This window comes from Diabrotica virgifera, chromosome 8 (assembly GCF_917563875.1).
Source record: "Diabrotica virgifera virgifera chromosome 8, PGI_DIABVI_V3a".
Classification (NCBI taxonomy): Eukaryota; Metazoa; Arthropoda; class Insecta; order Coleoptera; family Chrysomelidae; genus Diabrotica; species Diabrotica virgifera.
The window spans coordinates 215,903,181-215,927,815 of NC_065450.1; the positions used below are offsets into that span (position 1 = coordinate 215,903,181).

The 24,635-nt window shown below is 32.1% G+C and overlaps 2 protein-coding genes across 2 annotated transcripts in view; one reads left to right on the forward strand and one right to left on the reverse strand.

Moving 5' to 3' along the window:
* Positions 1-5,435: 5,435 nt before the first annotated feature.
* On the reverse strand, positions 5,436-22,700 carry LOC114329428 (developmentally-regulated GTP-binding protein 2). Its single transcript, XM_028278526.1, has 6 exons — positions 22,518-22,700; positions 22,310-22,467; positions 22,091-22,253; positions 14,222-14,373; positions 10,858-11,123; positions 5,436-5,786 (listed from the first exon to the last, which is right to left on the reverse strand). The coding sequence occupies exons 1-6, from the start codon at positions 22,579-22,581 to the stop codon at positions 5,498-5,500; spliced, it is 1,092 nt and encodes a 363-aa protein (XP_028134327.1). The 5' UTR covers positions 22,582-22,700; the 3' UTR covers positions 5,436-5,497.
* Positions 22,701-22,806: 106 nt separating this feature from the next.
* LOC114329427 (DNA topoisomerase 3-alpha) overlaps positions 22,807-24,635 on the forward strand; it is a 42,767-nt gene continuing 40,938 nt past the window's right edge. Inside the window, exon 1 of the mRNA XM_028278525.2 lies at positions 22,807-23,172. Coding sequence (XP_028134326.2) covers positions 23,011-23,172 — 162 coding nt within the window. The 5' untranslated portion in view covers positions 22,807-23,010. The remainder of the gene's footprint in view (positions 23,173-24,635) is intronic.

Here is a 24,635-nt window from a genome sequence, read left to right on the forward strand (position 1 = left end):
CAAAATTGGATAACAGTGGAGTAAACAGTGATGAGCGCGCTAATTATAACCGGCAAAATAGCTCAAAAGATGGAAAACATAATGCATTGCGAAACAAAAAGAGATGAAACTAGTGGAGGTGGAAATTATCGTTATAAACGTCTTAAATAACAATACATTACATAGTTTCCCACCTTTAGACGTATCAGAGGAGTATGACAACTGTCACTGTGACAGTAGATTTTTATAAAATACTCCTGTCACAGACGTCTAAAGGTGGGAAACTATGTATTGTAATGTTAATTAATACGTTTATAAAGATAATTTCCACCTCCACTAGTTTCATCTCTTTTGTTTCGCATTGTATTATGTTTTCCATCTTTTGAGCTGTCTTGCCGGTTATTAGCGCGCTCATCACTGTATATAATAACCTGTAGATTAGGCTAGCTATGGGCCGCTCTGTGCATCGAGGTGTAACGCCGATATCAAGGACGCCATTGGTCAATATTCATTTTGAGTGGTCTAGCCATCTTTGTCCGTCATATGAGCGGTATCGCTTAGTAAAAAGAGATAGATAGACCACCGATCGACTGCCACTCGTTACGCTTTTTTGCTCAGTCAGTATGCTTTGTCTACGGTTAATGTCTCTGGGAGTAAACTTGCCCGAGTTTGGACCAATTACCAACAAGTTTTACGGCGCTGGAAATTTGAGTTTTTTTTTGTTTTATGCTTATTTTTTATTTAATGATAAATATGTTGATTTTCATCCTTTATTGTGCAAAAATTTCGTTGTTTTGACTTCTGAGTGATACCCAAAAGTCAAAAATCGTTATATGTAACTAAAAAAAATCGACGGAGTTACCTCGATAAACTCATAAGCTAATATAAAACATGTTTCATCTTTTTCTTTCACATGATCCACTGATGAGTTCTGATGTGCACCACAAAATCCATTTTTTAGGTGTCTTTAAAAATTTGCCACCGTTGATTTATTTTTCCTTATACAGGGTGGGGCATTAGTGTGACAAAGTCCAATTACTCGTTTGTCGTAAGAGATACGAAAAAAAGTTATTTAGGTAAAAGTTGGGGCACACATAGTACCATAATTTAAAAATATTTTCAAATATACAGGGGCGTCCGTATTGACAGGGTGACACAAACTTATGTTTTTTTTTAAATATAATACCCTGTATATTTTTACATTTTTGGATTCTCCTCAATGTTTACTTTCTTAAAATATAGGGTTTTGTAATATTATACGAGGTGGTTTAAAAGATAATTACGTTTTTTTGTTAATTTCGTAGCAATATTTACACCCTGTAGAATTGTAGTGATTTGACATCAAATTTTTATTTTATGTTCAAACGATTTTTAATATAGTCTACTATTGTTAAACATTAACAGTATAGCGAAATGTTTAATTTTAGTATACAGGATTGGTCGAAACTCGGAATGAGTATTTTCTAAGTTTTTACTTTTTTATTTCTTAGGCATTTCCTATACCTAAGTGCTTTAATTTGTAAGTTATTTGTGATTCTTTAAGCCAAACATTAATTGCAACAAAAATTACGTGAAATTTCGTTAGGTGGCCGTGAAAATATCCAATCAAAAATAATTTTTCGAAAAAAAAATACATAATATTCTAGCCTGATCCTTAATTTATTAATATTTAATGAGATATCCAATTACATTCGTAGTTAAAGTTGTTGGTGCTTAATATATTAATCAAACATACAAAATTCTCCCTAGTTGGCTATGACACAAAATTTGCTTAAACATTTGACATTATACTATTTATATAGTTTCAGTTGATTTGTGTGTGATTAGAAACCATTTCTAATATTTTTCTAATGAGGAACCGATTACAATGGCTTCGTGTTAGGAGAGTATAACAAAAATGAGCTACTTGCAATAAAATTTTATCATCAGCAATTCCTTAATAGACGACAACCAAGAAGAGAAACTTCGAAAGTATACTAAAACGGTCTCAACAGACAAGATACTTAGATTGTAAGAACGGTTGTAAGGATTACATTTAATTCCTGTTTTCTTCATTTACAATAATTTTTGTTTTATCCGATTTATCATAATCTAAGTGACGAGTCCGTTGAAACCGTTCTAGTATATTTTCAAACGTTTCTCTTCTTGGTTGTCGTCTATCAGGGAATTTCTGATGAAAAATTCTTATTGCTAGTAGCACATTTTTGTTACCCTCCACTAGCACAAAAATCTTATTAATCAGTTCCTCATTAGAAAAATTCATATCAGTAATGGTAACAAAGCAACTGGAACTATAAAAATAGTATAATGTCAAATGTTTAAGCAAATTTAGTGTCATAGCCAACTAAGTAGAATATTGTATGTTTTTATTAATATTTTGCGCACCAACAATTTTAACTACGAATTTATTTGGATATCTCGTCCAATATTAATAAATTAAGGATCAGGCTAGTATTATGATTATTTTTTTTTCGAATAATTATTTTTTATTGAATATTTTCATGGCCACCATTAATGTTTGGCTTAAAGAATCACGAATAACTTACAAATTAAAGCACTTAGGTATGGGGAATGCTTAAGGAATAAAAAAGTGTCATAAAATATCATTTTATTACAATACTAAAATACAGGGTGTTCCATTTAAAAAAACTCAGAAAATACTCATTCCGAGTTTCGACCAACCCTGTATTCTAAAATTAAACATTTGACTATATTGTTAATGTTTAACAATAGTAGACTATATTAAAAATCGTTTAATTATAAAATAAAAATTTGATGTCAAATCACTACAATTCTACAGGGTGTAAATTTTGCTACGAAATTAACGAAAAAAATAAATTTTACGAAAGAAAACATTGAGTAGAATCCAAAAATGTAAAAATATATAGGGTGTTCCATTTAAAAAACCATAAGTTTGTGTCACCCAGTCAATACGCACGCCCCTGTATATTTGAAAATATTTTTAAATTATGGTCCTATCTGTGCCCCAACTTTTACCTAAATAACTTTTTTTCGTATCTCTTACGACAAACGAGTAATTGAACTTTGTCACACTAATGCCCCACCCTGTAAATATTATACTGAATATGCTTATTTAATTTTAAAATAAAATAATTCTATCATTCTTTAAAATAAATCACAAAAATGTGCTTGAAATATTGATTTCAAACCCTACGCCCCCCATTAAGGATAACTATGACACGATTTTAATAGACAATCCATGCTAGTCGTGTTTGTCTATGTATTAAATTTAATAAAAAAAAAAGAATGTGTGTGTACTTTGTACGCACGTAAGAAGTTATACTTCTATTACATATTATGTGATTTTAACGAAATTGATATAATGTACTTTAAACAGTTTATTTATATTTTATTTAAATATTAAACTAATTTTAATACTTACTACTGTAAAAAAAATTTATTAAGGCAACACCAAAAATTAAAAAAAAAAGAATAAAACGCACACAAACACATTGAAAAATGCCACAAAGAAAAAATGATTTCTGAACGATAATAATTGTTGGGAAAAATTTTAAATACGCATTTTCTGAAAAAAAAAATATATAATAAATATACTTACAATCATAAAATGCATAAAAAATAAAAAAATAAAATCTTGCATCGGGATTCGAACCCGCGAATTTGGGGACGCTTTGATTCGGAATCGAAGCCTAGACTCACTCATCCAATTACTCATTATTTGTCATGCGGAAAAATAGGTCAACTGAACGTTTTACTGTTTGACAGTTATTCTGAATTTAAATCAAATTATGTAGTTTGATTTTTGTGGAAGAAAATATTAAAATATAACGAAACAGTAAGAAAACAATATATTAGATGAAGATTGGTAGAACTTTTGTTGGCAATCAAATTAAGCATGTAAATCAAAGCATTACATACCTACTAGATAAATAAATCTACGCCAAAAAATCATAATTTAAAAATAAAAATCGGACCTATTTTCGGATTTCTCTCTAAAATCCCCATTCTTGAGAAAATAAATTTATTCCAACCTAATCCAAATGTATAATTACAATATGATTATAATAAAAACTACTTACCAAATTAGAATGAGTCCTTGTCCAAAATAGTCAAACAGTCCAAAAATATATATGAAAACTATTTAAAAAGGCAGTATAACTATTAACTAACTTTTGTTTGTTGTTTTTTTTCACACAAATTTCAAAACGCAACCACCATAAATAATCAAACCACAGCTTTGCCACAGCCGACATATTGAATAATTTTTGACATGTCATTTGAACATCCAATCAGAACAAAGTTATAATGCGCATGCGCCGGGATCGTAGGTTTTAACATATAAAAATTCACCCTAATATCGAGCGTAAAGAAGTATAACTTCAAAAATGTTTCATCCGGCAAGCAGATCGACCTATATTCGGATCTTAGACTAATGTGTGTATGATCTGTTCAGATGTTCTGGCATTCAAAAGTTAGTTAGTCAGTAAGGGCCGGTATTTCAATAGCTACTTAAGCTTTTGCTTAGCTAAGCCTGTGTCAAAAGTTAAGGAGAAGCTTAAGCTGGGTGCCGTATTTCCATCATTTCCTTAACTAAACTGATGCTCAACTGTAAAGTTAATTGGTTTGGTACCTCTGAATACGTCAAAATGCCAGAACTAACTTTTCTGAGGTAAAAACCACTACTGTTGACATTTAATTTTATCTTGTCATCTGTATCAATGTTATTTTTACTTCACTTAATTTTGTGTACATGCTACATGTGTTTTTAGTTTATTGTCGATATTTTCTCTGGTTATATTTTTATTATTATTTTGCATAAGCAATAGATCCGTCTTTGTAATTTTGTTTATTGCATTTCCTAAATGTCAAATTGGAATGTAAGTTTATTTTTTTAAAATAAATATACCTACCAAGCATTGTAGAAATAAATAATTTTCATGTGCCTACACCTTCCAAAAGTAGTAAGAATTCTATTAATCGTTATTACGATTAATAAATTATTATTTAATAATCTAATAATAACGTTATTATTCAAAAGTTGGTTTTCAAAATAACTCTATAATTGATAATCTATAGAAATAACCTCAAAAAACAGAAAACAAATTTTAAGCAAAGGCTTAAACCAACTCCCGCGCGAGCTTAAAATTATTTGGTTTAAGCCTAGGCTTAAGCCTCAAATTGAAGTGGAAATACGGGCATCTAAGCTTAAGCAAAGGCTTAAAGTAAGCTTTGGCTTAAGTGAGGTTGGAAATACCGGCCCTTAGTGTTACGATATCCCCAGGACTTCTGCTATCGTCTATTTTTGTCATGGTTGCTAATTATGTACTTTTTTAATGTCATTCACATATATCGTGTGAAAGACTTTCATGGACACATTTAAATTCAGCAATCATATTTTTCTATTGTTCCAATTGGAGGTGAAGAGTCTTTATTTTCACAATGATTCATTGTCAAAATTCTAAATAAAACACAGATTTAATTTAAAAAAAATTGAATTTAATTAATATTATCAATAACCATACAATAAAAAAGCACTTTATTTTTTAACAACTTGGATAACATCCTCATCATGCATCACGTGACTGGTTCCAACACGCTGTGGAGAGTACTTGGTGCTGGTACCCCAGACGAGAGCATATTTGAATTGTTGAGCTAACGTTCTGTGGATCGCATGACATACGTGCTCTACACTGACTCCTTTCCTCAGAATAAGTCCGTCAGAAAAATCTGGTGGCTGACCTGGTTTCTTTGTATACACTCTTATCAAACTAAGGTATTCCCAAAGGGTTGACAGAAGGTAGTCGAGGTTCAGCTTCATGTTACAACTAAAACATATTAAGGGATGCACAATTAGAATGAGCTTCATTGGGGTTAGAAATGATATATCAGTTCACTTAATCATGCCTATTCTGTAACTCATTTCGATGATAGAAGTCGGGAAAATCGAATAGAAGTGGCCACGTCGAATAGAAATAGTCCAAATCGGTATTCCAGAACTCCTTCGGAATCTCTACAATCGGAATACTGAATAGAAATTACTTCGACACCATTTACCCTGTCGAAATTAGATTTCGATAATCGGAATTGTGCTTGACGCAAGCCCATTGTATTTTGTTTTGACGTTTATATTTTATATCTACTAAAAATAATTTATTACTACTTATTTATCATTATTTATAGTATTTTTACCTTCTGTATCTGCTTAATTTTTAGTCTGTGGTGGTATTTACTTAGGGAATTGTATATTTAATTTAGACATGTACGAGTATGCATCAAACCTAACCTTAAAATTGATTTGGCATCCGAAATTCAGATTCTGAGTTTGCCAGTCACAGTGTTGCCAAACTTTTTTTGTTTATTTCTTGTACAATTTCAATCAACGGCATATTGTACAAGAATAAATTGTACAAGAACGTTTAAAATATAAAGAGAGACTTATAGCGTTGATTGATAAATATATTATACCAGTTTACTTGTATTTGTATCAATAAACGCTTATAGAAAAGAAAATAATTATAGAAAAGACGCTGTTTTTAAGAAAAGTTGTTTATAAGTTATTTTAGCTGGAATCAAATCTTAAGATTGTATAATTATTAGTAATATCTTACATCATAGGTACATCTTATCCTCATTTATCTTTTTTATTTATCAGTTTATCTTCTTTTTTATAACAATTTTAATTAACTTTGATTTAAAATCATCTATCATCTTTTGAGGTTTTTGTATCCAATATTTACACTAATATTTTATTGTTTACTTTTCAAAACGTTTCTTTTTTGATATTTCAAAACTATTTTTAAAAATGTAACTGTATGTAATGTGATAGTATGAAAAATTGAAGATATGGCAACGGTGTCGTATTTCAAATTTAGAACCAGCAACAAACAGGTCACAGAACACTAATTTCGCTTGACAATGCGGGGTTGCCACCCCCTCTTGACCGCGTGAAATAGAAATTGCCGATTTCGATTTAACCTGCTTACCATGTGAGTTACAGAATGCCAATCCAAACACGAAAATGACGCGATAGATATCAAACATTCTGATTTCGGGTAATTATGATTCGACTTGGTCAATTCTATTCGATTTGTTTAAAGTTACAGATTAGGGCTGAATTTCTCGGGACTAAATAAACAGTTTTTAGACAAAATTCAATCTGCTTGTATGATGATACATTGATTTCATAATTTTTCTAACAATCCTGTATTTTTTGACAAACGATTTCTCTTTGGCAAGAAAGAAATTCAAACCAAGGCTAAGACTATGTAAGGATAAGGAGGGGTACATACTCAATACAAAAGAAGAAGTCAGTATTGAAAAGGTGGGTGGAACACTATAAAGAACTACTTACTATCGAAGTAGAAGATCCAAATCAAACACCCCCAGGAGCAATCAATAATACACCATTAGAGCCTCCATACAAAACACCTAAAAAATAATAAATCTCCAGGAAGTGATGGTATACCCGCGGCACCTATTAAATGTGGAGATGCTACTCTGACTAATCAAATATAATGTATAAAATAATACTGAGAGCCTGGAATGAGGAATAACTCCTGGAAGAGTGGTGTATTGGAATCGTTTGCCCGCTACACAAAAAGAGTGATCAATTGGAATGTAGAAACTATAGGGGAATAACTCTCCTTAATACAGCTTACAAAATATTTTCGAGTATCTTATATGGTCGCCTAAGTGCACATTCAGGGGAGCTTCTTTTCGAATATCAAAGTGGTTTAGGCCTGGTCGATCAACAACAGACCAGATCTTTGTGATAAGGCAAATACTGAAAAAAAAAACCAATGAATTCAATATCGACACATACCATCTTTTCGTAGATTTTAAATCGGCCTTTGATAGTGTCCTAAGAAATAAATTGTATGAATTCCACATGCCCGATAAACTGATAAGATTGGTGAAGGCTACAATATAAGTAAAGTTGTTTGCAAAGTCGAAATACAGAGGGCGAACAATTACAGGCGTTTGAAACGCATGTTGGGTTGCGACAGGGAGATGCGCTGGCGTGTCTCCTTTTCAAAATAGCCCTAGAAAAGGCGGTCAGAGATGCCTGAATAGACAACAGAGGAAATATTTTTAATAGATCATCCCAAATTTTGGCATATGCAGATGATGTGGACCTAGTTGCCCGCACAACACGCAAGCTAGATGAAATGTATACCACCTTCTCAAATGGCTAAAAAAATATGGACCTGCAAGTAAACGAGAAGAAAACTAAGATGATGGCATCAACACCCAATAACAGAGCCAGAAACATCGGTCACCAATTCACGGTTGATAACTCTACCTTTGAAGTGGTGGACAAATTCACATACTTAGGCCCTAACAACACAAAACATTCCAGGAATGTACTATCAAAGTTCTATTAATGTTTGAATGTCCTGGACATTCAAGGAACATTCGGTGAACATCTGATTAAATTATTGGTGGAATGTTACCACAAGACATTCTATGAATATACTACCAATGTCCTATATTTAAAGAGATTTCATTTACTATTCAATTTGCGTTCATTTTCAAATTTGCCGCGCGTGTATCTATGTATTAGGCAATCCAAACCACGTGACTTCTGGTTAGCATACAAAAAATTACAGAGGTTATGTTTGTAATATCTATTTTTCATTGTTTATCATCGTATTTTGTCTAATTCATTTGGATTTTGTTTGCTGTATTTTGTGAACTTTATAAACTTTACCACAATGCAAAGTGATTATTTAAGGAAATTATTATTGGAAACTCCAGATGTTGGAGAAAGGTAGGGAAAACAATTTTTATTTACTGTTCATTTTTCCCTGATATTTATCAATATTGATGAATTTTGCCAGCAATAACATTATTTTTTTATAGTTTTAGATATTTATTGAAGCTGAAAATAATAATTGAGGATTTAGATCCATATACAATTCAGTCAGAATTGGATTTTACAGTAAAGTGCATTCCACCAAATTACTATTATAGATATTTATACATATCTGGTGGAGTCTCACAGTTACTACTCTAAGCAGCAGATGAAAGCATACAAAAGCCTTCAGGCACATAAATATTTTCCAGCTGGATTTGTTTTTAAAGTTGGAAGTCACGAGCAACAACTTCATAAGTACCTACAAGAATATTGAGGAAATCCAGCTTCTCGATACTACTGGGCAAACTAGAAGATTGAAGAGGACAAAGCCTTTTGAACTAGTTTGAGTGATAGGTGATAGTGAAAAGCAGAGCATAGTGCTTGTGTGCCTGTGTATGTTAGAATAGTGCACGATCTTGTTAGATTAGATAAGAGACGCTACGGGGTAAGTTCTTCATTTTAAGGAACAGTAGTAATTTAGGTTAAATTAAAATTGCGCATTGGTCAGTTATGACCAGATTATAATTGTAATGTACAATCCAATATCATCGTATCGCATCATCGTAGTGATGATTATGGAAAAAAATATATGACAAGATTTTGTGCAATAAAAATGTTTATATTTATCAAGGATGTATTATTTGGTATGGCCACATATACTTCTGGTATATCGTCGGTGATGTGACAAGACCTTCTATCTGCTTTCACATGAATTTTGTAGGAGATGAAAAACCACTTTTAGGGTCATCTCCTGTTTTCACATGTAAATTTTGACATGTTTTGTGGTAAATAGATAGTTGAATTTACTACAAAACATGTCAAAAAACATCATATGAAAATAGGAGGCGACTGTAAAAAAGTTTTTAGTCTCTCTTACAAAACTCATGAAAAACAAATCGGAGGTATTATGTCACATCAGCGACTATATCCAGGGAATGTATAAAAAATATACTGTGAATGTCCAAAGAACATTCGTAGACATTCATGGAATGTCCCAACAAGACATTCAAGGAATGTTTAAAATGCTGACAGAGGACTTTCCTGGGACATTTAGGGGACATTCTTGTGCTTTTGAGGACATTCCAGGAATGTTTTCAATATCCTGTGTGTACATTCTAGGAACATACATGGAATGTTTGGTGTTATTAGGGAGCTCCCTGATCATCAAGGAGAACGTCATGACGGAAGAAATCAAGTAAAGGATAATCCTAGCACACAAATGCTATTTTGGTCTGAGTAGACATATTTTATGAGAAGCAGAAACTAAGCCAAAAAACAAAAATTACCATATACAAAACCCTTATACAACCAGTGTTGACATATGGATCGGAGACATGGACCATCTCCAAGGCAGATGAAAACCGTCTGCTTATATTTGAACGAAGGATGCTGAGAGGAATATTCGGTGGCATCTGTGAAAATGGTGTTTGGAGGAAGAGGTAGAACTACGAGGTATACCACATATATACACATATATTTGGTCGTAAAGACTTAGTATCTCTTATAAGAATAGGAAGACTAAGATGGGCAGGACATCTAGGAAGATCACAGCAGATCAACCCTTCTAGAAGAATCCTTATGTCACAACCTGTGGGAAGTAGAAATATGGGTAGGCCAAAACTCAGATGGAAGGATGGTGTAGATGAGGATGGGAGAAAAATAGGCGCAGCAAACTGGCAACGGTTGGCAATGGATAGGACTGACTGGTGGAATAGACTTAGGAAAGTCGAGGCTCTTTCATAAGGCTAGAGCATCATTGATGATGATTTCTCTTTGGTCTCAGAATACACCCCAGTTTTCTTCATTTAATTAAAATATCTTTTCCTGGAGCAGTCTCGGGGGGCCAATTATGAAGAATAAAATGGCTGTGCATGTAATTTTTTTAAGTAATTAACTGGCCTTGTTGTAGTCAATTGGCTTATTGTACACTGTGTGTTGAGTAATTGCCCTGTTACTAAGTAAAGTACACTTCATTGTCTTTACAAAGAATCGTTTATAATGCAATGGAATTAAAACAAAAACGCGTAACAAAAACTCACCTGACAACTATACTATTAGGTTGTCTAGCTATTCTATCGACTTCTTCAATGGAGATTTGATCGATCTTGTTGTAAACATAAAGGCATGGCAGATATACTCTATTAGCACAAATAACATCAATTAGTTCGTCAGCAGTACAATCTTCTCTGAATAAAACTTCAGCATTAAAAATTTTATATTCATGTAATATCATCTGCACTAGTTTTTCATCTATTTTGGTTAATGGACAAGTGGAGTTGAAAGAAAGGCCACCACCTTTCTTTATCTGAAATTAAAAGTTATATAAATTTAATATAAATAAACTAAAAGTAGTTCCTCTTTAAAAACTTTACTTTGTTTCATCACCTGCTTCCAAATCATGAATATAATACAAGAAGCCTTAATTTGAATTTCCCACTTCACAAACTGTCTCTAACAAAGAGAAGTCCTTTGTATCCATAAATGAAATAAATAATAACAAAACTTTAAAACACACATGTTTATGTTTAGCGAAATCTTCAGTTTTTCATCTAAACTATTTTTTTTTCTAAGAAAATACAAAACTTTCAACATTGAATTTTGCTCAACATGTTATTTAGGGCTTTAAGTAACAAAAAAAAATATAAACAAAAAATTCAATAAACAAACTGGGGGCCTGTCGGAACCAGGGCCGTAAGTACGATGTTGGGGGCCCCGGGGCAAACGTGATTTGGGGCCCCCTACCGGGGGTTTACCCCCCAGCGGAAGGGGGCGGGGATAAACCCCCCATATTACATCTAGAATCATCTGGAAAACGTTTTGCGAAGTTGATTGCTTCGTTTTGAATGTCTCGTTCGTTTGCATTCAAAATAAAATCAGGTTGAACAATTCGGTACATATCTAACCCTTCTTTCATTCCTTGAAAGCGAGTGTCTAGCTGATGACATAATGTGTAGAAAACACGGTTACTCTAAAGCATGAATTGGGATCTTGAAGTCTTTCATTTCTTTTGTTACTTGCCAGAACTAGACTTGAAAGGCTCTTCAAAACATCGCAAAATCTGTGTTTCAATGCATTGACTGCATGAAATCTTCCAGCCAAGCGTGTTGGATTGAGAGGTTGTAACGTTTAAGTTTTCCCAGTGTAGAATTTAATTCAGTTTTCATTGCTTCATGGGTTTTAACTTATTTCCCTGTAGATTTCAGAATCTCTAGTGCCATGTTTTTCTCAGAATAACATATGTGCTATCGATAGAGTCGAATGTTAGACTTTAATAGCTTTCTGGTGAATGATATCGGCCTAGCATCCCATAACTCATTTTAAGTATAAGGTTTGCTAAGCCCTTTACGAGTGGTAAGAAATCTGTTTTTGAATATGTCTCACAGTTTCCCATAATTTTGATTGGTTAAAACCCCACCCCTATCAAAAGACGCCAAAGGTTCATAAAAAGCACCAATTCTGAAAATTCAGCGTCATTCTGGTGAGTTGAGTTTTGATACAGTGCAGGCATGTGATTTCGAGTGGCCATTGGTTTGGTGGACCCGACTTCTGTCGGTAAGTTAAAAAACAATCTTTTATAAATGCATCCAATACAATTTGCGTTTTTCTATTTTGCCTTATTTTTTTATAGATCGCTATGTAGTTCGGTGCATAAAGACATTTTCTTTATGTAAATATGTATTTTTTTGAGTATTATTATGTATTAGATTTATGAGTTAAGCAAAGAGCTCTTTTCCTTTTATGTTTGTAAGTGAACGGTAAGATTTTCAGATTTTATTTAGAATATCGACTTTTTATTTTTTTGAGTACCTAACTATTAGTTCATTTTCGTTTGAGTTAATAAGAGTTATATTCGTTCACTTACATTTTGTACTTTTTTGGGTTTTACTGTGTTGGTGAATACACCAATTTATATACAGTAATAATGACATGTATTTGAAGTTTTATTTTTTTGGTCAACAATTTTATAGTTATTTGTCTGTATATATTATGTAAACATTGAGTATTACGTTATTGAGAATACCTTCACTAAGTATTTTAATAAATGTTACGTTGAAACGTACGATGTTGCTTTTTATTTAATTTTATTTACAGCTCAAGACTAGAATATTATGTTGTTTTGTCGTAGCAGTGTTGCTAATTTTTCTATTGTTGTGTTATGTTTCGTTAATTGTTTCTTTGTAAATTTAAAACGGTTAAAATTTAATGGCGCCCTATATTTTCGTTTGTGTATTCAGTATTTACGTTTTCTTAGAGTCAAAGTGTCAAACCATCAGTTAATGATATCTATTTACCTTTTGGCTATCGTCGTTTCATTAGCTCTATTCGCATATCATCATTTATTCATCTAACATCTTTCATTGTAACAGATGCCCAACCCAAAGAACCATGCCCACATCTCTTCCGACTGAGCAACGTGACCTTTGTTTCGCCAATGTAAACGATTGGACCATTCCATCTTCGGTCATTCCTTATTCCATCGAAGGATAATATCGTCCTGATCCTTCTGATTCAGCCTTCATGACCCCTTGTCCATCTGATCGTTATAATTAGACTCACTTTCGAGGAACATCTTTCAGATTGGTATGAGGACTTCAGTGCCTCCCAACGAACGATACAGTTCGTTGGTGGGAGTTGGAAAAATATGAAGATATAGGTTTATTTAGAGAAAATGCAGGAAGAGATAAACCAGATTGCTGAGAAGATACAGAAAATTGAAAAAATGGAAAAAAAAATTCGAGAATGCGTTAAAATTCGATATGAAAATGTCAAAAAGGAGAAGACCGTCGGGATTGGCGGGGATATTAGAAAACGACATCCGGTACCTTTCATTAAAATCTTAAAAAAACAAATTCCAACATATAATATGCAGAACTTCGAAGACTGCAAATAAATTATAAGAAGCCATCTAAAAGACGGAGCTCCTTTGTGGTTTTAAACCAAAGAAAATGAGGTGACTTCATGGAAAGATCTTGAGACAAAATTTTTTGTAATGGTGCAGGTGAAGAAACAGGTTAAAATCGATCATTGAAGTTGTTAGAATTAATATGCCGTGTACTTATTACAATCCGACAACTCGAAGTAGAACTTGACTGAAAGTACTTTAAAAAGTTTATTTGACCTCGTTACAATCTTTGCTCTTGGCCGGGGGTCCCGGGGCCCTGCCCCGGTTGCCCCAATGGTAGTTACGGCCCTGGTCGGGACCCTGCTTGGTAAATAACGTCGCAAAAAGCTTGGTGCTCTGAGGGTTAATATGTCTTATGATTAATCTGTGACGTTATTTGTTCATTTATGTTAAAAAATTTACGCAAATAAAAATCTACTCTACGCTAATATTACTATCATTGCATATATTAGTATTGAAAAAAAAAACTGAATGGAAACAAGCATTTAAAATATTGTTACCTTAAAATAAATATTAGGTTTTGGTTTGTTGAGTCTTATTCCTACACTCTCTAATTCTCTCTCTAGTAATGATCTGTGGACATCCTTTTTAGTTGCATCCAACATCATAAGAACCAAATCTGCTGTTCTTGCTACTGCTATTACTTGTCTCCCTAAAATAAGAAATATATTTGGTCAACTTCAGTTCTCTTAATTGCAAATTATTTGTAATAACTATAAAGTATGTTCTGACGAACTTTTGAATAAGATACATCAATTGTTATAACAGATGCAGTACTATGATGACGTCTATATATATAATAAAATCAATTTTAATTTTTCATAAAATTTTTCACAATATTTTTTCATAAAAAACTTAATAAAATCAATTATGAATACAGTATTAAAGGGACACCATTGTCCCAAGTCCAGAGGCGGCTCTAGCCCATGTAGCGCCCGTGTGCAGTCGATGCCCTGGCGCCCTTTGGTAGACGCGCAGTCAAAATGGAATAGTCGAATAGGTACCTACCTAGTACTAGTACATATGCTATTATATTAGAGGGTATTAGGTACGCTTATAATGTAAACAAAAATCCAGATGCAAATATTGCAGTATTAAATGATGTCGTGAACCAATAGGTATTCACAGCGTCAGAGCAACCTACCCAAATCTGTTAAAAATATTTAATTAAAAATGAACTTTTTTATCTGTTAACAATATTTAATTAAAAATGAACTTTTTATCTATGAGGTAAACAGGTAAGGTTGAAAATTGGTTGAGGAAATTTGACAGGTTTCGAATAGACAAAATTTGACAAAAGAGCACGAGGGAGGGCAGGTGTGAAAAATTCTGTTATTGCCTCGACTTCTTCTGCTACAGTTTTCGCAGTATTAATGAACTTCACAAAAGCGCATACTCATTGCGTAATTCAGACAAACTTATTTTTGCATGATCCATCATGTTTACGGCTTCTGACAATACAACATCGGACTTTTAAAGATCCTTGCTAACTATATTTATCTTGCTTAAAATTTCAAACCAAATAAAGAAAAAACAGATGAATTTAAATGACTTAATTTTTGCCAATATTGAATTTGCCCTATTTATTGACTCTGCATCTTTGGTGTTATCAGAATGTATGCTAAACAAGGCATCATACACTTTTCCCAGATTAAAACGGAGAGCTTTTACTGCTTCAACCCTGCTCTCCCATCGAGTATTTGAGAGTGGTTTTAGACTTTAAGCTGGCAAGCTTTAGTAAGTATTTGCCAGCATGCTATTGACGCAGAAAAAACATAAATTTCTTGTGCAATTGAAAATAAATTGACCATTTTTAATAATTTAGGCGGGCGGCAATCTATAAATCGCGCTTAAGTGCCAATGTAATTTTTCATTAATCGTTTTAAAGCATATCTTATGTTGAAAACAAGTAAAAGACCCGCTCTTTGGCGCTCGGCGCCCCCAACATCCCGGTGCCCGTGTGCACCGCACACCCTGCACAATAGGTAAATCCGCCTCTGCCCAAGTCTCATCTATTATAGTTTATTTTTTAACCAGGAGGAGTAAACTAAAAAGACAGATTCACACCCAAGAAAGTCACTAGAATAATAACCAAATACATCTTCTTTTTTGGTTGATCTAGTCGGCCCTAAACGGTAATCCATAAATATTATATGAAATTAATACGTCGCGAAAGAGTTCCAAAAAAAACTGCTTTTATATATAAGCAGAATAACAATCTAAAAATTAAAGGAATAACACAGAAAACACCAAAATCGCCGATATAACTTAATTAACCTATGAAATGTCACTAGTGTCAAAATTTGATAAATGTCATTAGTGTCAAAATTTTATAACAGTGGAGTAAACTTGCCTGCGGTTGGACCAATTACAAACAAGCAATACAGCGCAGTAAATTTGAATCACTCCTCTTGGTTAAAAAACAAACCATAGGGACCTTGGAGTCACAATGGACTCCACACTCTCTTTTGTCAATCACATTGACATCATAGTTTCTAGAGCACTTAGAATGCTTGGATTCATTAAGCGAAGCACACATGACTTTAGGAGTATTAATGCTATTAGAATGCTGTACTGTAGTCTTGTCAGGCCTTTGTTGGAATATTGTTCTTCAGTTTGGAGCCACCATTATACTTCACACATTCACATAATTGAGCAGGTGCAGAGAAAGTTCCTCAGGTACCTAGCATATAAATCCAATATACCTCGTGTAAATGAGTTTTCATATGATTTTGAATTATTACAAGATACATTTTCACTGCCTACTTTGAAAGTGAGGAGGGATCAGACAGATCTCAAAATATTTTTTAAGCTCATTAATAGCATGATTGACTGTTCTTCACTGATTTCCACAATGTTGTTAGCAGTTCCAATTAGAAACACAAGATCAGTTAACGTATTTAGCTGATAGTTTGGATTTTTTTTAATAAAAGCTTTAGTAAATTTGTGAGCCTGTTAAAGCAAATTGTGATATGCTTCTTTTCATGAGCATTTTTCAGTGCGTCACAAATGATAGAAGAAAAGGTAAGTCCGTGATAATATACATTTTAGTGACATGACATTTTAGTTAAATCTGACAGTTGTCACATTTTATTTGCAATTTGGCATAAAAACAAATCAATTGTTTATTGCCTTTATAAAACGGTATTTTCTTTGATTTGTATAGTCTTATAAATTGTACAGATTATATTCGTAGATATATTATATACAGTAGACTCGCGATTATCCGAGTCTCGGTCATCCGAGCCCCTCGGTTAACCGAGGCAAAAGTAATAACAGGTGAGTTACAATTTTCAACCTTGACGCAACATTGCCGATTCAAAATCAAAAAGAGGAATAAAGCTTATGCAAAATCAAAGACTTTTTTAAACAGTAATATTGATAAGGTAAATGTTTTTATCTTTTATAGACAGTACTGTATTAATTTTCTCATTAAAATATCCACAGTTATGATTATTTACGTGTTTTTCTATCAATATAACCAATCTCAGTGTTAACCGAGTTTTTCGGTATCCGAGGTAGTCACGGTCCCAGTTACCTCGGATAATCGCGAGTCTACTACTGTAATTCGTAAATAATTTTTTTTTCGATTATAGCGCCAACTATTGACAACTAGAATAAATGTTATAAATGTCACCGATGAAATGTAATCACCGACCGTGCGTTCTTTTCTGTCACATACAATTTAATGCGTTATAATGAAATGGAAAAACTGTGACGCACTGAAAGATGCTCAGGAGAAAAAGCATATAAATTTTTCAATGTGATGGTGTAGCAATATTGTAATAACGTGTAACTAATGATTTTGTACCTGTCAGTTTCAAATATCAATGTTGTATTGTTTTATTATTTTAAATTTAACTTTATTTTTCCAATGTTGTTCTGAAGCTATTTCCTTGTGGCATTTTTATGATAAACTATACAGGTTGTTTCATTAATAATTGTCCATATAGTAACTGGAGAAACCTTAGCAGAAAATACGAAGATTTAACCTAAAACACTTAAATAAAATGTGGTTCCTTACCGAGTTACAGGGTGTTTTATCTAAAAATTTAAAAAATATTTTTGCTCCGCATTTTAAAACTGTTTGACGTATCCTTTTCATACTTAACAGAAAGTGCGAATACTAGACACTCTACTAAATTATGATGAATAAACGTTTCTAGCTACTACCAGAGGCGTACTACAGGGGATGGTGAATGGATGACCCTTCTCAAATTCTACGCCACTGGAGTTATTACTATTTTAGTGCCATTTTTAGATTTTCCACTACTTTCTACGCAAATAATATACTCTTCATTGATAACAGTAAAGTCATTAGTTTTCGAAATATTTGAAGTTAAATATGAAACGGCACAGTTATTTTGATGAATTTATGATATGACTCACATGATTGAAATTTAAAAATTATTTGTACCCAGTACTTTAAAACTATTTGGTGTATCCTTATCATACTTGGCAGAAAGTGTAGGTATTGTACACCCTACTAAATTAAGATAAATAAACGTTTCTAGCTACTACCAGAGGCGTACGACAGGGGATAGTGGCTGGTTGACCCTTCCCAAATTCTACGCCACTGACGAAATTGCTATTTTAGTGTAATTTTTTGATTTTGCAATACTTTTTATGTAAAAAATATACTCTTCATTCGTAACGATAAAATGATTAGTTTTCGAGATATTTGAAATTAAAAATAAAGCGACACAATACATTAATCAAAATAACCGTGTCGTTTCATTTTTAACTTCAAAGATCTCGAAAACTAATGACTTTATCGTTACGAATGAAGAGTATATTATTTTCATAGAAAGTATTGGAGAATTCAAAAATTGAACTAAAATAGCAATCTCGCCAGTGGCGTAGAATTTGGAAAGGGTCAACAATTCACTTTCCCCCGTCGTACGCCTCTGGTAATAGCCAGAAACGTTTGTTTAACATAATTTAGTAGTTTGTACAGTACTTATACTTCTGGCCAAGTATGAAAAAGATACGTCGAATAGTTTTAAAATGCTGAGCAAAAATAGTTTTTAAATTTTTAGATAAAACACCCTGTAACTCAGTAAGGAACCACATTTTATTTAAGTATTTTAGGTTAAATCTTCGTAATTTGTCCTAAGGTTTCTCCAGTTACTATATGGACAATTATTAATGAAACACCCTGTATATGTATGGGAAATAAGCCACAATTAAATTGAAAAAATAATTTTATTAACGTTTCGAAGCCCAAATCAGGTTTCGTTGTCAAAATACAAAATACATACTACTAAATTAAACAAAAATGTTGTTGCTAAGCAAAAAAATTCTTCTAATAATTTATTTAATCTGACTCATTTATATTGGCAATTCAGACGTATATTATACATTTTTAAAGTAGAAGACTTAAAAATGATATCGCCAATATTTATGAGTTGCGTTTTATTTAGACTGTTTTTATGTTAAGATTTTATTACTTGACTAATTCTATTGAGGTTTTTAAACTGTAAATTGTACTAAAAGTGGGCAAGGCCCGTTAATAAATAAATAAAATAAGCTGACATTTCATGGTGCATTCGTTTTGACACTGACAATCAGTTTTATAAATATTTTGATAAATTTTAAAATCTCAGCAAACTGGTATATATTATTACAATGACATACGATAAATGTCATTAAAATATAAATATAACCAAAAACATAAATAAAATATAATTAGATGACGTCACAGGTCGTTTGAACTATTTTAAATAAACAGAAGATTTTAAATTTGTATTTCTAAATTATTATGAGTTTTTGAAGCGTGAACTTTTAGAAATCTCATTTTTAAACAAAACATTATTATGTAATAAAAAAAATGTGTAAGTTCTCTATTATTATATCTGCTAATTGGTATGTTTATCTCAGTATTTGAATTATTTATAGAATAACTGACTAACTACAGATACAATGTTGAACCAAATCCAATGTTTGTTGAAAAATACTGTATCATAACATAGTGTCAAAATCTCATATTTAAAAAACTACACCATAACCTGTTGTTACAATTTTATTCGCCACAAGATAGATCTTATATGTTTTCTAATGTTTAGTTTGCAGTTGAATAGTGCAGTAGTAGTAGTGTAGTAGCATAGTTGAATATTCATTTATTTGTATACACATGGAAAACAAATAATTATATGCTTTTTAAATTATCACACTTGAAAGTTTCAACTGACTTACAAAAAATGGTCAAAACTGGTTTACTAGAAAGTGAGATAAATGAAATTTTTAAGTCCCTCGCTGTTTTTGAGACGGCTGAAATTGCTATCCTCACCACTGCCTCTTGTAAATTTTTCTGTATTTTTAAAGTTTTAAATCATCATATTAACCAGGTTGCACAAAAGAAAAAAAGGTGAAAATTTATATCTACGAAGTACTTGGCACAACAAGGGTATTTGTTTAAAAAAAGAGACTTCAAACCTTCATACTATGCCAGTCAACTTTGATTGATCATAACTTAGGAACTTATTGACCAATCTTAATGTTTTTTTATTTTAAATATGTGTCTTTGGCTTTACATGCTAAAATTTTGTGTAGTATTTTTTTATATTAAAAATATTTTCTGTGTAAATTTTGAAGGTTCTATGTATCTCTTAAATGCCTGAAAAAGATTATTGAAAAAACATTGATTTTTGACCCTTTTTTTAACGGTTTTTGCTAATTTTACAATATTTATTATTTTTTCAATTTGCAATCAATTGTCTTGTAGGAAATGTAATTGTAAGCTTTTTTGTCTTCACAAAATTTTTCTAAAATGTATAGCTGCCCAGATATAGCAATGAAAAGGAGGAAAAATTGAATTTTTCTAATTTTCCCCACACATTGTTTGATAAAAAAATTTGGCACACTTATTAAAGCATCTGCATGGTGAAATTATAATTTCTAATATTTCAAAGTGAGTAAAGGAAAAATAGGATCATATTTATACAATTTACCCAAATGAGGGCGTTTTGAAACAAATAGCGGCGGGACTAATAGTCTAGTCAATGGTTCCCAACTTTTTATGTCTGATGTTTCCTTCTGTTTTTTCATATTTGCGACCCATCCCTCACCCATTATGATAGAAAAAAATAAGGAGCACTGTCACTGTATGTTACTAAGCTACTGTAAGAGCCACGCCACAACCCACCTGAAAGCTAACCGTGACCCACCGGTTGGGAAACGCTGGGGTCCTATTTTCGAATTCATTCGAGCATATTTCGCATACGAAATTAGAAGAATTTCGCTTGAAATCCGGTGTCTTGTATTTTCGAATACTTCGTGTACGAATTTTTTCGTATATGGCGACTCGAATGGGTATGAACCATTCGAATCGTGATGCTCGTATACGAATTATTGTTTCATTTCAAGGTCATTTCAGCTGTCATGATAGTTTTAGCTGATAGTGTTAATTGTGTTGTTGTCTACAATATTTTTACATTGAAATTTATTTTCAATGGCTGGTTTAAATAATTCTTTAATAGAAAGAAAGGACATGTTGTACGATTATGGCTTGAAAATATAACCTAACCTAACTTTATGTACGCATTTTAGCATTGGATCTAAGCTCCAAACTTGACATATGACACCGTTGCCATATCCTCAATTTTTTCATACTATCACATTACATAAAGGTGCATTTAAAAAATCGCTTTGAAGTAAAGTTTTGAAAAGTAAATAGTAAAGTATCAGTGTAAATACTGGATATAAAAATAATATTAAACAAAATGGCACACTTTCTGCGGACTTTGCAAATTGATATTACTAATATACCCATGCAATCTTAATATTCGATTACACTTAAGATAACTTCTAAACAACTTTTCTCCCAAAAATGGCCCTTTTTTATAATTTGTTCAGACTATAAGTCGTTATATTTATACATTAAACGTTCTTATACAATCTTATTCTTATACATTATACCCCAGTTAAGACAGTCTTGTACATTATACAAGAAATAGACCAAACAAATATGGCAACATTGTACAACTATATATATATATGGCAACAAATATGGCAACATTTGCAGTGTTGCTGGTGCAAATTCTGCTCGTATACGTATAACATTTCGAATGACGTTCTAAAATACACATTCACGTTCGTATACGAAATTTTTCATTCGAGTTAACACGTATGCGAAAATATTCTATTGAATTCGAAAATACGACCCCTGGTCTAGTCCAAGTAATAATATCAACAATTAGAAATGATCTGACTACACCTTATCAAATAAGATAATGTAAATCCTACATACTTAATATAAAAATTCATAGAGCACTCATAAGACAACAATATTTGTCCAATATGAGTCTTGCGTAATTTCTAGCTAATTTTGCAGAATTAAATAATAAATAAACAGCAATCTAAACATTCACCTCTTCCTTTTCCTTGTGCTGCTCCTTCTATAATACCAGGCAAATCTAACAGTTGTATATTAGCACCATTATAATCTATAACACCTGGTATACATGTTAAGGTTGTGAATTCGTAAGAAGCAGCTTCACTTTCAGTTTTTGTTAGTGTAGAAAGTAGGGTAGACTGAAACATATTTAAAATAGTATAAAAACAAATTTTTAAAGACATGTTACTGTTACCTTTCCTACAGAAGGAAACCCTATAAGAGCAACTCTGGCATCTCCACTTTTTAATACGTCAAACCCTTCGCCCTTTTCCGACTTCTTAGATGGTTCTAATAATTGTGATCTATATTTAGCTAATTTTGCTTTTAAAAGACCCAAATGGTATTCGGTTGCTACAAAAAATAGGTTAGAAAGAATGTTTGCAGAATATCTTCTATGTTACCTTTATTTTTTTGAGTTCTTGAAATTTCCTTTTCTATTTCCGAGATTTTTTCTAAGATACCCATGTTTAAATGTTTATAATTTTTATTTTAATTTAAAAATTAGGATTTTCCAATTTAATAATCCACACACACTACCCTTGACATTTCTCCACCATCTGTCTTGCGTGACAGCGTGACAGTGACAAATTTGTCAATGTCAAAATTTATTTCTTCTTTTCAAAAACATTTTATACAAAATAAAGACAATTAATAATTAATAATAATAATAATTTTAGAAACGAATTTAATTACTATAATATCCTTATATTTACCTATTTAACACAATTCGATTCAATATTTTGTTCATAATTTTCTTTTTGTATGTTATGTTAATCATTGCAAAAGAAGAACATTTGCCCTTATTTGCCTCCAAAATATAACCTGTACAAACATTTCAAATCTAATGATAGTTCAAACTTGTTTATTTATAGTTATTTTAAAATGTAAGCCCAAATGATTTTATTTAGGATTTTAAAAAATGTGAACTTGTTTGTAAATGTCAGAAAATATAGCCAAAGTGTAAAGAAAATGCCAACGAAGTATTTAAATGTAGCTGAAAAGAATGATGCCGCAAAAAATATTGCTAGTTTATTATCTAGAGGTGGATCGTCAAGGGTAGGTAATTCCTAAAATTAATTAGTATTGTATCCCTGCACCTTTTTAAATTCTAATTTGTTTCTATTCTGAATGTGAGGGATACGTATATCCTTCTATTTTTCATGTTTTATTACTGTACTTTATTAAATTATTTGCTCCACTTTAGGACTAAAGACTAAAGGACTATATTGCATGATTTGCTTATTCTATGTTATTATTACCTTTTTTCATGCTTGCAAATTACAGTGTTTATTGCATTTTTGTAATGTCAATTTATATTGTAGTAATAAAATCTATGATTTAGGTAAGTACTACTATTGTCAATAAGTAAGTCATCATCTTAAAATTGGAACATTTTTGATGTCTCGAATTTCCTGAACCTGTTGTCCTATTTTTTTTTTATATAATTATGTTTATTTACAATCTACATCATTTCAAGAGTATTAAGTAAATGTGTTCCATGTTTTTGGGCATGAAGGAGAGACTTCCAATGATGTCTCACCTTATTTTATTTATTTTTAAGTTTTAAAATAGGCCTTGAGGCCAGGTTCTGTCTAGTCTCCTTGTGGCAGAGCCATTGTGGAATAATTCCCTTATTACTAACTGATTTTCATGGTGAATGGTACGCTCATTTTGTGATACCATGGCTTGATGGGTTTCTTCTCTGATGAAAGGTATATTTAAGTCTTCATGAAGTGTTTGATTACTTACGTACCATGGTGCATCCACTATTGATCTTAGAACTTTAGACTGACATCTTTGGATGATATTCAGTGATGTTGACTTTGCACAGCCCCATAGGTGTAGTCCTATTTGAGTGATTTTTTTAATATGTTATATTCTTTAAGAATATCTCTGTAATAATGTTGTTGCTAGACAGGTAAATGTCATTGTATACCGGGTGTAACAATCATACTGTGTTTTTTTCTAAAAGTGCGGAACACCCTGTGGTATATTCTAGCATTTACGAAATGTTGAAATTAAAACTCAATTATAGCCTTAAGGTGCATTCACTACAGAGACCAAAGGATGGTATCCTAGCCTAGAGCTTGGTATTGTACTCTTCATATTCGTGAATTCTCGCATTTAAAATAATGCATTTATTTTACATAGCGATCGATAATATAGTTTCGATCACCAGGTAAAATATATACATTATTTTAAATGCGAGAATTCACGAATATGAAGAGTACGATACCATGCTCTAGGCTAGGATACCATCCTTTGGTCTCCGTAGTGAGCAAACCCTTAGGCTTTCTTAACATTTAGTTTTTTGATTCATTGGCTTATGTTCGATAATAAAAGAGATAATATGTTCTTTTATATTACAAATGAGGTTTGCTATGCTTTTTCTCATGAGCATCTTTCAGTGCGTCACAGTTTTTCGATTTCATTCTAACGCATTAAATTGTATGTGACAGAAAAAACGCATGTCAGTGATTACATTTCATCAGTGACATTTATAACATTTATTCTAGTTG

What these genes read in the sequence shown, in the direction of transcription:
- LOC114329428 (XM_028278526.1), bottom strand. Translation starts at nt 22,581, where the DNA reads ATGGGTATCTTAGAAAAAATCTCGGAAATAGAAAAGGAAATTTCAAGA. An exon ending in GGTTTCCTTCTGTAGGAAAG is followed by an intron (nt 22,254 to 22,309) that starts GTAACAGTAACA and finishes AATATGTTTCAG; the next exon opens with TCTACCCTACTTTCTACACT. An exon ending in AACCTAATATTTATTTTAAG is followed by an intron (nt 11,124 to 14,221) that starts GTAACAATATTT and finishes TTTTAATTTCAG; the next exon opens with ATAAAGAAAGGTGGTGGCCT.